Source organism: Rousettus aegyptiacus, unplaced genomic scaffold (genome assembly GCF_014176215.1).
Source record: "Rousettus aegyptiacus isolate mRouAeg1 unplaced genomic scaffold, mRouAeg1.p scaffold_m13_p_15, whole genome shotgun sequence".
Classification (NCBI taxonomy): domain Eukaryota; kingdom Metazoa; phylum Chordata; class Mammalia; order Chiroptera; family Pteropodidae; genus Rousettus; species Rousettus aegyptiacus.
Window position 1 is genome coordinate 11,438,900 of NW_023416290.1, and position 17,228 is coordinate 11,456,127.

The 17,228-nt window shown below is 36.8% G+C and overlaps 1 protein-coding gene across 1 annotated transcript in view; it reads left to right on the forward strand.

The window, feature by feature from the left end:
• ARMC1 (armadillo repeat containing 1) overlaps positions 1-4,418 on the forward strand; it is a 31,210-nt gene extending 26,792 nt beyond the window's left edge. The window contains exons 5-7 of the mRNA XM_016152879.2: positions 1,068-1,184; positions 1,268-1,342; positions 2,303-4,418. Coding sequence (XP_016008365.1) covers positions 1,068-1,184; positions 1,268-1,342; positions 2,303-2,494 — 384 coding nt within the window. The 3' untranslated portion in view covers positions 2,495-4,418. The remainder of the gene's footprint in view (positions 1-1,067; positions 1,185-1,267; positions 1,343-2,302) is intronic.
• The last annotated feature ends 12,810 nt before the right edge of the window (positions 4,419-17,228 follow it).

The following is a 17,228-nucleotide window of genomic DNA, read 5'->3' on the forward strand; positions in this document are numbered from 1 at the left end:
GAGGTGGAGGGAAGGATAAGAAACTAGTTACTTTTTAAACCATTTTTTTCCTTTGCATCTTGTGTTTGAGATGACCATTGGATACAAGTGGATATATCTATAGACAAATCATATTAGAGATTTATGTCTGTGCTTCCCTCTGGTAATGATGGCAGAAATGATGAGAATAGTCTACTGAGAGACACAGTATAAAGAAAATCCCTTAGTTTTAGGGACTGGACCTTGGAGATAAAATGAGACAGAGATGGACTAATCAGTGGTATAAATGGAAGACCAGGATAGTGTATTATTAGGAGTCAAAGAGGCATTGAGGGGTATAGTCTATATTGTGTTGTGAGAGGAAAATGAGAACCAAAAAGATTGATAACCTTGAGAATGCATTGGTACCCACTAAGAATGCCATTAATGAAGGATGCAGTGATATTTACTAAATATCAAGTACTTTAAAAAATAGTGACTCAAACTGAATGCTCAGTAATTCTAATTTTAGTTTATTAGAATATATTACTAGAGATTTTTAAGCTATAGCAGGGGTCAGCAGACCTTTTCTTTGAAGGGCCTGATGTTTTAGGTTTTGCAGGGCATATGGTCTCTGTTATAACTAACTGCAATAGGACAAAACTTTCCTCAGACAGTAGGCCAGGATATGGGTGTGGCTGTTACAAAAACAGCTGGTGGATTATGGTTTTCCCACCCTTGAGCTAAGGGAACCTCTGCTTTTCAGCATTTTTTCTGTATTAGTCTTTCATTATTTTTTTTTTGCTTTCAAATTCAAATTAACATTGGCTAACTTCTTATTAAAATGATTAAAACTAAATATTAGTGATGAAACTTGAAAAAGTCTAGCAGGAATTAGTATTCCGTTGATCTATTATGAAATGTAATAAGCTTGACTAAACACTGCCCTCTTCGTGCCCGCTAACGTGAGAAGGGAGAACTGGAAAAGAGACGTTTGCCCCCATGGTGTCCCCCTCCCCCCAGACACAGTGACTGGTTCAGTGTGGCTTGAGTTGATTTATTCTCTTTTATTATTCTGCCAATGTTAATACCAATCTGCTTTTTTTCAGTCTCGGCGAAATCTATGTGAAGAGGCTTTGTTAAAAATTAAAGGTGTTATTAGCTTTACTTTTCAAATGGCTGTTCAAAGATGTGTGGTGCGAATCCGTTCCGATTTGAAAGCAGAGGTTAGTATTTTAAATGGCTGAATATGCTTGAGGTTACAGGTAACAAATCAGTGTTCAAAAGTGTCTTTTTTTTCCTGGCCTAGGCTTTGGCATCAGCGATAGCATCAACCAAGGTTATGAAGGCTCAGCAAGTCGTGAAAAGTGAAAGTGGAGAAGAGGTAAAAGCTTTATTTATTTCATTTTTAGCCAACTGCAACTCTCGATTTATGCCTAGTCTAAAAGTTGCCAATTATATAGGAATGTGGTTGGGTCAGAATATCTTAATGCTTCTTGTTAACAGTCAACTCTTAGAAATATAGAGAGCTCTTTTGTGGATTTCAGCCTGTTTTTATATCTTATATTTTTGTGAGTTTCAGACTCTTATTTATTTTAGTGATGTCTCGATGGTATTATATAGAAATAAAAAGGCTTCGTGGTTTCCTTGCATTGGTCTTTAAATGCTTTCTAACCTTTATTAGTTTTGCCAGTCCAGAAAGTAAAAGTCCATTCCCACCATTAGGCAAATACATACAGTGAAAATCTTTCCCTTTCGCTACTCTTTCCACTAGCTTTGTGATAGGGAAATGACTCTATATGGCTTTAGCTCATTTGAGTTCCCACAAAAAAGCAAGTTCATTGGCCCTCCAGGGATCTATACAGTAGCCACATACTTCCTTTTGTCTTTTAACACTTTAAAAAATTTATTTTTAATTACAGCTGACATACAATATTAGTATCAAGTGTATAGCATAGTGATTGAACATTTACATACTTTACAAAGTGATCACCACAATAAGTCACTGTGCATAGTTATGTATTATTGACTCATTCCCTGTGTTGTACAGTACATCCCTGAGACTTATTGTATAACTGGAAGGTTGTGTTTCTTAATCCCCGTCATCTTGAAATAGAGATTGCACGTTTATTCCTGGACCCTCATCAGTTTTCATATGTAGTCCTGCCTTCTTGTGCTTACATAGTGCTCAGCAGTGGGGCCTACCTCTATGTTAGAGGAACATTTTCAAAGAAAGAGAGCCCCTCAAAATACTTTGGTGATTGGAATGAGGAGCAAAGGAAACCTTTCACTTCTGACCTGTGTCAGGCTGATCGTAATACTCTCTACATGTTCTCTCTGTCAGATGCTGGTTCCATTCCAGGATACGCCTGTGGAAGTAGAACAGAACACAGAGCTGCCCGACTACCTGCCTGAGGATGAGAGCCCCACAAAGGAGCAGGACAAAGCAGTGTCCCGAGTTGGCTCCCACCCAGAGGGTGGGGCTAGCTGGCTGAGCACAGCTGCAAACTTTTTATCGAGATCATTTTACTGGTGACTTCAATTTGGGGCTCGAGGACTGTGTGAACGAACAAGGGGCCAGTTTTCCAATGTTGTGGTTAACTGTCAAGTGCAATTTGCAATAAGTTATCATGAAAAGTTTTTAGATTACATGATTGCGTATGCTGCATTTTACATTTTATTGGACATTTTGCCCCACTAAGTGGTTAAAAGGACAGAAGGCTACAGGTGGAGTTGCTTTGTTTATGCAGGTATTATGGTTTTGTTTTTCTTCGTTTAATTGCCTCACTTTTTAAAAAACATGGGTCCATTGGTAAACCAAACACATATGTGCAGCTTTACATTTTATTTTACATGAAGCACATTATTAGGAAAACACATTTTCTCCTCAAGCCTCAGGACCAATCTGAAGAGAAGTTTTTTTTTTTTTTTTTTTTTTTTTTTTTTTTTTTAAGCTCGAGTCGTGCATGAATTACTGAACATTTTTCTCGGCTTTTCTTCATGAAAGATACTTGCTTTGGTCCTCTTCACTGAAAGTTGAAAACATTTCTCATTATCCCCCTTTTGTGCCTTTTTTATTTTGCCAACCATGTTTATAGAAGGGACATTACTAATGACATTTTCTGAATTAAAATATATTCATTTGAATGTAGCAGTTCCCTAAAAATATAACTCTACAAAAAATTTGCAATCTTATTTGATATCAATAAGATTAACACAAAATCATTCGAGAAAAAGGAAATATATATATCAGTGAAGTGCTGTTGAGACTGAATGTGACCAAATGTGGTTCCTGTTGACTGCTGCTCAGTTTGGTTGATATCAGCTCTTGTGAATTAGGTCCACCATAATATTGGGAGCAACTGTAAATGGTCTCTAGGCCTTACTTTGTGACTACATACTCTCCCTGATAGAAAAAAAAAAAAGTGTAGGGAACTGACAAACTTGAAAAAAGAAAACAAAAATCAGATGCCTATATGCCATAGTGCCCTTTGGCAGAGTTTAACCTTAACACATGATCGCTTGGCAGATGCCTATTCAGTAAGTGTTTCCTTGTATTGCCTTCTGTGAATTTATTATGAACTTGCAGTTGTATTGAATGAAAAAAGACTCAAATAATTGCTTATAAAGAAATAAAGTGAGCATTGGTTTACTTAATTTTGTTTCCATGTCCAGACAGAAAAAAAACTTCAGTGAAGGTAAGATAAATATAAATATATATACATATATATTTTTGGTAGATAAGAGCTACTTGTATATATGTAATGCTTTATTGCATTTCTGAAATATTTGACAACTAAAATTTTCCTTTTGGAAATCCAACCAAATCCTGATAAATTTTAATGTTAATATGATTAAAAACTAATAGGAAGAAATTGACATTGTTTTTCATCAACATGTAAAGCTGCTGTTTTACTGCTTGGAGAATGTGAAATGAAAATTGGACCCTGGAGGATTTCCTTGCATTTTCAGCACTTCTCTTTTAGAGGAAATTAAAAGCATCCAGTGTCACTGGAGAAAAATTACTGTAAAATACTTCACTAATAAGAATCTTGAGTTCACAAACATTGTGACCTAGAGACAGGGGCATTGAGGGTATTGAGAGAGAGTTCTTCATATGTCTGGGCTAATTCAGGTGACACACACAACTGAAAATATAAGCTTTCAGGGCATGTATTGCTTTAAATGTGTAATACAACTTGCTGTCAGAACCAGACGTGTTGAAGAAAGAAAAGAAAACCACCTCCTTTCTATAGCCATTAAAACAAAGTTTACTGTTCCATTTTAACAAGCTTAAATTTTATTTTGCATCACCACACATCTGCTTATTTAAAAAACTACATCCCTTTGGTAGCAATGGTTCAGTACGAGTAGGTATTACAGCTTGATGTTTGTGTGTTTTGATTCTAAGTGTTCTTTTATTTCCAGGCCTAATAAAAGGTAACATAATTAAAATTGAATGGTTATTGCATTTTTGTGGTATAAACATTATCGATTACTCTTAAGCCTGTCTTTAGCTGCACTGCCTGGCACCTTCTCAGCTCCCTTGCAGGTACGTTACCGGACTAATTCCCATGAGTCTTACTCGTCTCCTTCCCAGCCTCACACCTTCCTCCCCCAGCTTTGTGTCAGTTGCCCCTGTACATATACTCATTGTACATCTATCACATTAGGTTGAGATTGTATCTACCAGTGTCTCTCCCTCCTTAGCTCTTTGAAATGACTCTACAGCTGTACCTGGCTAGTAGCAAGCACTCAAATATTTTTTAGGCGAATGAAGAATTTTTATTTTTATTTTTTTGAAGTAGCAGAGGGGCATGATACTTGCTCCACTGACTGAAGTTAAGATTAATTTATAATATCCTGATTCTTATAGAATTGTTATAGAATATTTTTATATATTATATATATCATACGCCATATATGGTATCTATCTATAGATAGACAGATAGATATATAGTTGTGTTTTTGATTTCCTGTTTTATAACTTACTAGCTGTGTAACCTTAGGTAATAATTTAGTCTCTAAGATTTTCCTTCATTAATAAAATGGAGATAATTTCTCTACTTCCTGGGTCATCATTAGAATCCAGTGGCATCATGAATAATTTGAAAACTAAAAATTTGCAAGTGTAAGATGGAATTATTGTTACCATAATTTGACACAATTCTCTTGTCCTTGATTCTCAAGTGAAAGACTATATCTTTGTAATCATACTTTATTTGGGTCCTTATCTTTCTATGTCCATTCAGAGGGACTTTTTTTGAGGCTTAGTCCTCAGCTATTTGATTTTTATCTAAATGTTGTGCCTTGAAGAATTTATCTGTTGTCAGGATTTCAATTAGCTTTCAGTTATCTAACTTCAAAATCTCCATTCTACCATGACTGATAGCTCCCTTTCCTTCCCTGTACTTATCAAATGTAAAGTCTGAATTTTTATTTTAGAAACAGACTCAAGGTAGGCGTGCAATAAATTAAAAAAAAAAAACAACTAAAAAAAACTGAAAACTAATTCTGTGTCCTGCACTGTGCTAGGTGCTTTACAGATATTTACTCATTTAACCCTTAACAACTATGAGGTAGGTACTTTTATGTTTCATTATATAGATGGGAAAAATAAGATAAGTCACTCATTGGTCCCAGATCACAGAGCTAGTAAGTGGTAAAGCTAGGACTCAAGGCCGGGCAGTCCGGCTTCTGAGTCTCTACACTCGCACAGGGCAGCCCGTATATTAGGCGCCTCAGCTGTGCCTTTCCAGTCCTGCCCCTTCCACCTGCATCATGTCAAGTGACTTAATCCAGGTGTCTGTCAGCAATCAAAAACTCTGTCTCAAGTCCAGAAAAAGTTAGGTGTGTGAAATAAGTCGGGTTAGGCCACAACATAGGCAAACACATGGAGAACACCAGGCCTGTCTAAGGGAAAACCACCTTTTCCTCACATGGCTTGTGGACTTTTAACAGTACAGAGCTTCTGGACTTTGTGGCTGTTCCAGTCCCTAAAAACACTGCCTGAGCCACCTGAAAAATGTCTGTGGGCCAGAAATTGACTTCTTTTACTTCTAGAGTAGCCACATTCTAATCTATCAGATTAAATTTAATAGTATTGTCATTTTCTGCTCAAATGTCAACAGAGACCTATGGATTAGTTTGGACTCTATCTAGCACCAAAAATGCCATCAGTTTAGCCCCTAACCTAGTTTTTCATACATCGTGTAGCATTATTACACATTTTTCTGTATGTAAGGCACAGTTGTCTATTTCATTGTAACAAAAACCATCTGCTTATTTAGGCTTGTATATTATAACCTAAGTATTCCGTATTCATCCTACCCTTCAGGTCTTCACTCATATTCTTTCTTACCTGAAATTTCCTCCTTTATACTCTTAGGTCCTTTAAAATATTAAGATCAATATACTACAGAATGCATAAAGAAAAGCGATCGCCTGCCTTCCTACAACATAGACAATATTCATAACATTTTTTAGTTTATTTGTAGTTTACTTTTTTCTGTTGGTGACAAATATATACCAGATTTTTAATATATTCAAAATAGGTATCCAGTGAACACTGGCTCTTGAGTCACCTAGTTCCTCTCACCAGGAACAGGCATTGTTATTAATTTTGTATGCTCATTAGGAATATTCTATAAATTTACCAACTTTTTCATATTTTTCCCATAAAAGTGGTAATATAATGCCCTGCCATTTACCTTTTTCACTTAAAATGTAACTTAGAAATTCCTCTATGTCCTATACAAAGCAGCTTTTTTTCATAGCTCCACACTATTACATTATATTAATGTTCTACCACTTATTTAAGCAGTGTTTTGATTGCAGTCCTTTGCTCTTACAAATAGTACTATGTAAGCCTTTCTGTAGAATGAATTCCTACACATAGAACTGTTGTCAAAGGTGTGCGCGCTTTAATTTCGACAGTTCCCACCTCCTTAGAGATTCGTCTCCTCTCTCACTAGCAAAGTATGAGAGTTCCTGCTTCCCTTTGGCCTCTCAAACTGTGTTACCCCATATTTAGCCCTTTGCAGTCTAAAAACGGTATCGCTTATGAGTCAGAGTGAGCTTTTTGAGTGTCTTTTTTCTGTGAACTCTCCTTTTTTAATTTTTTGGTGGGGTGGGGAGAACAATTTGATTTTTCTTACTTGATATATAGAAATTCTTCAACATGCTAAAGAGATATATTCATTTTTTTAATAAAAATATTTTCAACGTGCAGTATATCCCACTGCTTGTTCTATAAATCCATTATATCCTTGTGATTATGATTCCTTCTTCCTCTTAACTGCTATAGTACTTTGGAACCTTTCATTCGTGATCTGTTTCTTTCCATAAGTATGTTTCTTACTGAGAACAAGATCTGTAAGGGGAGGGAGTGTTTGTTACGTTTTCCTAGAGTTTGCCACACTGGAGCATAATACTATGTGTGCTGAGTTTGGAGAGTGTTTACGAATGAGTTGTGGTGAAACAGTAATATTTGGATATTGAGGGGATGGGTATTTGGTATTTTGGTTCTACTCTTGTCTAGATCTTAACTGCATGTCTACACTACTGCCACCTGGGCTTCTTAATAACATTTAGCATTACTAAAGTACTTACTTGTTCCAGGCTCTGGACAAGGTCCTTTGTTTTATGCCCTTTAACCATGACGATAGCAATGGTCCAGTGAGCTGGGGTTTTTCATACTCATTTTACAGAGGAAACTGAAGCTTAGAAATAAAGTAACTGGAGTCAAATACTAATAAATTTCAGGGTTGGGATTTAGATCTCACAGGTCCTTAGTGACCAAATAGTTGTTGAAATAATTATTGTATATTTTTATCTACTGTCCTGGCTATAAACTTTTAGTGACTTTTATTGTGTCAAGTCTAAATTATTCTTATGTTTTCAAGGTTCTCTAACCTGCCCTACTCTCCCACTGATGGACCTGACACTCTTATTTTTAATTAAATTGGCATCTTTAGTCTTCAGTAAATGCATTATACTCATCTGGAATGCATTTTCTTCTCAAAAGACCACATTCTATCTATTATCCAAGAACTGGCTATTCAATGGAGCCTTTCCTGTTTGTTTTGGCCCTTGCCAATTTCTTTCCCAATCTTCAAAACTCTTTCAACACTTAAATGGTGTGATGTACCTTTGACCACTTAACTGTGTCATTTGTCTCTTCATTTTCGAGGTTATGACAGCAGAGATCAGTGTCGAAGCTTGTGCTCCCTCTTTTGTACCGCTCTCTTCCTTATCAAGCCAAATTGAAGCCCAAGTCCAAGCCTCCTCGTAACTGGTGGCTTCAGGGCCAGCTTGTTTCCTGAGGTTCTTTCCAGCCTTTAATGGCTCTGAAACCCTATTCTTTTCTGCTAAGCAGTTTAATGTGAAAATGTAAGTTGTGTAAATAACCAGTTTCTCATGTTTAAATGTTTCGGGTAGGAGGATATTTATTAGGACACATTAAAAGTAATGTGTAGTCTGTGCAAACAGAAATATTCCAGTTATCTAGTGGCAGCAAAATAGATCGATGGAAAATATACTTTCAGGGGATAAAGTAATTTTGTGATTGGTAGAAAAAAGGGAAATTTTTAGCAAAAGATAAATGAATTAGAAGATTGATATGCATAGAATGAATTCCAAATGATAGGAAATTAAAGAAGATGGAAAAAGGACATACATGGAAACTCAGCCATCACGACCTTGCCAATGAATGAAAAATAGGTTTAAAGTAAATGTAGGTGAAAACCTTATGGCAGACCAAAAGAGCTAAGCCAGAAGTCAGGACTCAGTTTCAAGAGGTAAACTTTTAGGGAAAAGGACATCATTACCTCTCAATGCAGAAACAGAAAAAGTACTGCTATAAGAAAATTTGTATGTAACGAGCTTTGTAAAACAAACTATGCACATGGGTATTTACAGTTTAGTTTTGAATTTTAATGTTTCAAGTTCCTCCAGGTAATACAAGGTCTGTTTTTTTTTTTTTAAATTAGATTCACATGACACTTAAGGAATTAAAGCAAGACATACCTAATGGGAACAAAACCAAGTGTTTCTGGTCCTGCTGCAATGGGAATTTAGTTTAAATGATTAAATTCATTAAAAAAAATAGCTAAGGACAATAATGTATAGATACTTCTGGGTGAAGATACTTATTGTGTTTGATATAAGGACTGCTAGTCTTTAATATTTCGTGGGAGCAGTGTGTAGTACACTCTTGGAGATGTTGTCAATCTATGGGAATCTTCTCATCTTGTAATTGGACAGTAACAAGCACGTGTAAACTGGTATAAGGTAATGAGTTAAAGAAAAACGTAATCTAAATTAAGGTCCTGGTCACTGAGCTATTATTTTTAAGCCAGAATGAGAAAGCCGAGCAGCCTTTTTTCTTCAGTATAGAATTTCTTAACGTTATAATAGCACAATAGGCCAAGCAGGTGTTTTGTCACTTCGGCAAAAGTTATCCTAGAGATATAACTTATATTAGAAAAAAAAATCAAGGTATTTTCCTTATTCTATGGCACAGCATTTCTAGTTGGTGAAACTCAAGGGAGACAAAGTGATAGAGAAGTGCCAACGATTACCGACTCACGCTGAAGGGATCACAGGCTTCTCTTAGGGTGTAGCTCTTAAGGGTAATTTTGTTATGTTATTAAAGTCAGTTATTAAATATTTGAAACTTATATTGTCCCAGCCATGGTGTTAGTTGGTGGAGTTAGAGACACTTCCTGCCTGGAGCACACAGTCCTGGGAAGGAAGGTCATGGAGCAGATGACTACAGATGTGATGTGCCAGGAAGTAGTGAAGGAGGTGTGGAAGACCCGATGGTTGGGGAGGGGCTTGAGAGAGTCGGGGTAGGCTGCTTGGAGAAATTACTGATTAAGCTAGAACTTACATGATGAGCCAGAGTTAGTTGGCCAAGTGGGACAAGGAGACTATTCCAGGCCAAAAGAATTGCCTCGTGAAGTTATAAGAGTGAGGCTGCTCTGTTGAGTCTAAGATGACACTGGCATGTTGGTGGAGTCCAGATAAGACTGTAGGCCCTTTGCTTTAGTCTGAATATTATGTTTTCTCTTAATATAAGTAGTTCAATCACTATTAAATATTTGTACATTAGTAAACTAATAAAAGCTACCATTTATTATGCTTCATAGTTGCTAATTGCTTTTTTCTAGCATTCATCTGATCTTCAATCTCAAGAGGTCTGGTGAAAAAAAGTAGACTTTATATATGAAGTATGGGTTTGGTAATTGTCCTAAGGTGAAATTATGCAGGCTACAGAGTGGAGAATGGGTCTGAGGATACCAGATTATGTGTAAGGCTCATACCATACTTGGAATACAGCAGTAGTGGTGGCTTGGACTCAGGTGAGTAGCAGTGGGGATGGAGAGAGGTGACATATTTGAGTTTCTTTAAGGTAGTACCACAAAAGGTGACTTGTTCTGAGGGGAGACTTCCAGAATTCTTAGTAGCTTCAGTGATGGGCTTGTTGGCACTGAGATGGAAGACACTGGAAGAATAGGATAATAGGCAAGGATGTCGATGTGGGATCCAGAGTTGGATGTTTTAAGATGGGAGACTGAAATGTAAGATGGATCCAAGAGAGAGAAGATACTGGAATCTAGAGTAGGGGTGGGAAGATTGGCCTTAGATAGATGAACTCTCTGGGTCCTTTCTCTAAGGCTGAAAAAAGACTTGCTGGATTGTTATGTTACTGTTCTTAAATTCCTACTGGATTAAGAAGGCAAGTTGAATTAGTTCAATCTTAAGGTTATTTAAAATCAACCAGAAAGAACATGCACAGTCATAATAATTTAGTCACTCATCAGCATGAATGAGTTAATGTCCATGAATGGTTATCAGACTCCTAGATTGCCATCTGCTTTCCTGGTCCTTTCACGTGATCCTTGGTATCTAGTTCAGTGGGTTTCAACTAAATAGCATGGAGCATGGTGCTACCTATTTGATGGCAGATATACATCATAGATTTGGAGTTTCTTAACCTTGAAATTCTTTATTTTAGCCCCAAGTAGTATGACCTAACATACTTTAACACCATATATACCCCCAAATGTCTGGATTCTATAGACTTCTAGAATCTAGGCCACAATCAAAATAAAGGTACCAGAAAGGCAAGAATATAGTTCACAAATTTCTCAAAGTATCGGTGGAGGCAAAAAGCTTAAATTAAGCAATTGAATAAGATGAATATAAAAATTTTAGAGCTAGCAACAATTCACAAACATAAATGTTTTAGGATGAATGAAGACACCTTTGATAGTTGTAATAAGCTTGCACTGTTATTTGATATGCTATAAATTACAGCTTCTATTACATAAACATGGAAATATGTTGGTCTGTGAGAGTTCTGTAATAGGTGTCACATTTCCTGTATATTTATAAATTCTCCAAATTAAAAATATTAATCTAAAATCCTAGAAGCGAAAATGTCATCAGTAGAAAGGCAGCTATTTTACACTTTTTGCAAATTATGACTGCTGTTCACCTGTTTCAAAGGAATGCATAGGATGCTTTTTATAAGTGTTTTTATTCATGTATAACATAACTATTAGTGCCTACTGTAGAGGAATGGTATTGACTTTAATTTCAGTTGTCTGCATTTTCAAAACAATGAAGACATATCGCTGACCATAAAATAGAAATAGCAACCATTCAAAATAGTTGAACAGTTATTGCATCATTTACTCTACAGAGGCAATCTCATTATTAAATATAGCCAGTTTATGTGCATATGTAGATGCAGGGATCTGTCATTATAATTTGTAACTACCAAATACACAACTGTAATGGATATTTTGGTTTAATTTTAATATACACTTATATAAAACAGACTCTACCTGGGTGCTCTAAGGAGCGGTTTCGATTTCAACTGATAATTTGAAATTTTTTTTATGAAACTCTACCCCTCTGCCTTTTGGCAGATGAACTATTGAAGAAAAATTATGAAAGAAGATTGATTCTGTACCCACTTTTGAGATTTCAGATTCACATGCATTTTAATAGTTGCTTCCCTTCAGTCTTATTCATTTAAAGCTTTCTGGTTTTGTAGTCCTTATGTGTAATTGTGCAAGACCCCTGCAGTGTAGTATCTTTGTGATAAGTATAGGCGTAACAGTTTTCCAAAAGTAAGTCTAAAACTAGTAAGTGTGCTCTATAAAATTAATAAATCTGAATTACTTTATAAAGAATCTTTCATGATATGTGAAATGTATAGATACCCTATTTTCCATTATACTTCATTCTTTCAAGTTAAAAAGAGGTCCATCCTGTGTGGTGTTTGGGGGTGGGGTAGGGGACATGGTAGGTAGAGAGAAAGGTACAATTTCTAAGTTTATAGTTCTGACTTAGAACCCTTCTCCAACTTAAATGAACACAATAATCTACTAGAATAAACAATGTAGATGTTTTACTCTAAAATCCAGCTCAATAATAAGTCAGCAAGTCAAGTAATGAGTTATAGAAAAATTTTCCACTAAATCTTACACTGAATGACATCTGCAGCGTCCTAAACACCTGTTCCAAAGAACCAGCTGTCTTTGCCAGCTTTGCCAAGATCTACTGCAACGCGCATTACCAATGGTTCTTGAAGGGGGTGAGGGTAGCGGGAGGGTTTTCAGTGTCTGGGGCACACTCGTCGAGGTCCATCCCCACATGGCTGTGAGTATAGCAATGCAGTGAACTATTGGCACTTAGTGGGCCAGGGATGCTAAATGTCCTCTAGTGCTCAGGACAGTCCCAAATGTTGAGGACTCTCCTGCCCAAAATGCAAGTATGTAAACACTGGTAATAAATTGAGTACATACAAGTAATAGTACCATAACTTTACCAATTAAATTATGTAAATTTAGATAAGATATTTTACATTTTACCCATGTATAAATCAGTAGTGGGTTCGGGTTTTAAAACAAATTGGGACACAATTATACATTCATTAAATCTCAAGGGAAAATTAGGAAATGATGAAGTCCTAAATCATTAATGGGGAGATGTTTCTTTAATCACTGGTAGATGCTCTAATGCATTGTGGTTTGGGCAACCTAAAAAATCTCCACTCTAAGCACTAAATGTAAGAAGCAATTACATTTTATTAAACTGAATCAAACTTAATTTTTGAGTAAATATAATGAATTTCTTACATTAGTTTTAAAACTTAAAGTATTCATTTTTTTCCTCATGAATCTTAAGCTTGCTTACAAGCTTATTTTTTATGTGAAAGGAAAAAAATACAACTCAAATTGTTTACTCGATCTTTTGCTTTAGTTAGATAAATAATATGCAAAGGGAAAGGCAGTTTTACTAGCAACAAAAGCGTTTTAAGCTTTTGTTATCTTTCAACAAGATAGGCATAGATGCCTTCCTAGTTTTCACTAGCTCTATAACACAAGTTGCTAAAAGGTAAAATTTATATCTCCTGGCTGTTCTTAGGTAGCAGAATATCTTACCTTATCCTTGTGATCATTTGGAAGGTATCTGTACTAAATATGGGTGGGACCTTAAGGTGATAGTCTGCTAAGTTGCCTTAGCAGGAAAATAGCTCAAAGCAGCACTGTCTATGTGGAAGCGGAGTGTTCACATTTTGTCATGGTGTGGATTCAGCCATGGCCATAACTTCAGGGATAGAGATGGTGGATGGTGACAAAATGACCCAGTCAGCTTCCAGCCTGGATTATTTGGAGATAAAAGTATCAAAGTACTAGTGCCATTAGTGATGCTGATATATCTTAAAAATAAATCATTTCCTTTATGTTTATCTGGGTGTGTTTCTTATTTGTAACCTGAACAGAGCAATAACAGAAATTGGTACCAGCAGTGGTGAACCACTGTTTTTAGATCTTCATTTCATTCTCAGTATCTTCATGAATAAAGGGAGTCCTATCGGAGACACATACAAGTTTATGAATTTAGCTGTATGTGCTGGACTAGAGAGAATGAGAGGTTGAGGATTTAAATCACGCAGTCACTGTGAAAGGGAGATGTTAATCTATATCTCCTTCAGTTGGTCATAGATTCTTTGTGCCTTGTAGTCTGAGCTTCTTACTGTGCAGAGTGTGATTCTAGTGTTTAAAGAAAAGTATTTTTTTTTTTTTTATACAAGATGGCCTCAAACGCAAGCCAACTACTTCATCTGGTGCTCACCCAAAGAGTGAGCCATCTGTTTGAACACTGAAGGGAAAATTGGCTGTGTTGGACATATTGAGAGTCTGCTTCCAACATGGTCTGTAAATGTTGTATACTGTATTTTAAAGGTGACTTAGATTTCCAAGCATAATTTTGACTCCATGAGATTTTTTTTGTGTATATATTTCTCTGTATGAACTGCAACTCCACTAAAATAAATGCTGTATCCTTCCAATTTCCCTTTGTTACTAGATAACATAGATATTTGCAACAGTTCATAATCTTCCAATGTGTACAGAGATCTTTTTAAAAGATGTTTTCATTAAAGGAATTAAAATAATGACCTGAATATCAAACAATGTTCTGAGCAAATATTTTAAAAGTTTATATATGGCTATAAAAGACCCATACGAAGTCAAGGCTATTATAAAATTTTATCAAATTGTATATTTAGTGAAGTAAGCCCTAATTATGGCAGCAGCCTGATTGGGTAATCCTCTGTAATCATTCTTTGTCCAGTTTAGGAAGTTATGGGCAGGATTGACTATGAGCTAGAAATTGATGCTGTAGACCAGAGATTAGCATTTTCTATAAAGAACCAATAGTAAATATTCTGTAAAGGATCAAAAAAGGTTTTTCAGGCCATAATATATGTTGCAACTACTCAGCTCTGCAGCTGTACCAAGAAAGCAGCCACGGACAATATGTAGATACGAGTGTGGCTGTGATACAACAAAGTCGTATAAAGAAATGACAGGTTGAACTGGGTACACAGGCTGCTGTGAGCCAGAAAATGAGGCCCTAGGCAGGCAGTGTTTCTCCAAGTGTGATTCCCAGGCCAGCTGGCTGACATCACTGGAAACTTGTTAGCAATGCAGATTCTCAGCCCTCACCCAACAGCCGCTGCTGAGTCCGAATCTGCCTGATACCCTGTCGTCCCTGGTTTCCAAGCCCCTAGGGGACTCTGAGGTGTGCATGCTGAAGTTTGAGAACCACTGCTCTAAAGTCTACTACAGCCCTCAAGGCCAACCCTGAAACACGCAGGAAGCTATTTTTGGTGGTGTGGTCACTGGTGCACGAGACAGTAATTTGAACACTGAAGTAACTTTATTAAGTCAGAAGGTAGTTTTATACTTCTAGTAAGGAAATATTTGTTTTCCCAATTTCTGAAGTTGTTTCTGTTTAATATGTTTGAATATATTCTAAATTTTCTTGAAAAAAAATTTTTCTCTTAAATTTGAGACCAGACTCACAGAGGACAATCTGGTGATTGCCGGGGACTGGGGTGGGGACTGGGGGTCTAGGTGAGAAAGGTCTTGAAGGGATGAACAAATTAGTAGTTACAAAGTAGTCACAGGGACGTAGAGGACAGCATGGAGAATATAGTCAATAGTATTGTCATGGCTGTGTGCAGAGCCAGCTGGGTGACAGAGCAGTCAGGGGGATCGCTTCATAAACTATATAAATGTCTAACCAATATACTGTATGCCTGCAACTAATATAAAATTAAAATTAAACAAAAATTTGAGCCCAGCTTTCATTTGTGCTATTGTCATGTATTCTAACACTTACGAAAACAGTAGAGTTGCAAGTTGTGGGATTCAGTGTAGATTGGAGTCTACCCATGATGCTGAGTTGTTTCCTATCCCCGTTTCCAGTGTGGTTTTAAGAGAGCCATGCCTTAGAAATACCTGTGTCAGCGCAGTGTAAATATATATATGCCTTACTGTTAAAGTGCATAGCTGAAATTTATTGGATTTAGTTATCCGATGTCACCATAAGAAAACATAAATGAAAAAGCAAACAAAAAACAAATACCCATGTTGGAATAATCAACAGGAGCTTTCCCATGATTTCAGATTGCTGACAAGTGTATGATACTCCCACATCCTACTATCCAAAATTGCCAAATTCAGGATTGGTCAACCACTTCCTTCACCCACGAGTTTATAAAGAGAAGTGTGAGGAGGGGGAGCAAACCCTAGACATCAAGGGGAAATACTGTAGCAGGCAGCCACTTCCTGGGAGGTGGGGAAGGGCGTGGTTTCTCCCAGGTCCAGGGAGCGGAGTGGGTGAGACCAGAGGTGCTTACAGGTCGTTCTTGTCACTAGAGCAGAGCATGGACAGAGCCTAGAGAGCATATGCTTGTAGAATTTGGGGCAGTATGTGTACATAGATATGAACATCTGTTTCTATCGGGGGATCTCTGAAGGTAGGAAATCTAGAAGAGTAGCCTATCCCAGCAGAGTTCGAAGGGACCACCTTGGCGTGCTGTGCCTAGAAGGTGGTGACTGCTGCCTATTTTAGATTTCCACAGCCCTCAGTGACTATGGAAGAATCACTTCAAGGTTCTCTGCGCTTTTTGGGAAGGAACCTGGAAGACAAAGGAAGGGCAAGAACAATACCTGGGTCAAGTGAGAAGACAGTCCACCTCACGAGGGGCTTAAGATACTATCCATGTCTGGGACCCCTCTTCCCTGAGGTGCTCCTCAGCAACTGAAGGAGCTGGGGTGAAGCTGGCAGTTGCCCAAGAAGATGACAAAGCCAAAAGCCCGGTGCTTTTTTTTTTTTTTTTTTAAATTCACTTTTAATTATAGTTGACATGTAATAGTTTATCAGTATAATACCTGACATTTATACACCTTACAAAGTGATCACCACAAGTCCAGTAACCATCTGTCACTACACAGTTATTACAATATTATTGACCACATTCCCTGTGCTATACATTACATCCCTGTGACTTGTTTATAACTGGGAGTTTGTACCTCTTAATCCTCTTCAGCTTTTCTACCCACCCCTATTCCTCTTCCCTCAGGCAACAATCATTTTTTTCTCTGTGTTTATGAGTTTCTGTTTCATTGTTTTTTCATTTTTTTTTGTAGATTCCACATAAAAGTGAAATTATACAGTATTTTTCTTTCTCTGATTTATTTCACTTAATACTTTCTAGGTCCATCCATGTTACAAATGGCGAGATTTCATTCTTTTTTATGACTAATATTCCATTATACATATGTACCACATATTCTTTACTCATTCATCTATCAATGGACATCTAGGTTGCTTTCACATCTTGGCTATTGTAAACAATGTTGCAATGAACACAGCAATGCATGTATCTTTTTGAAGTA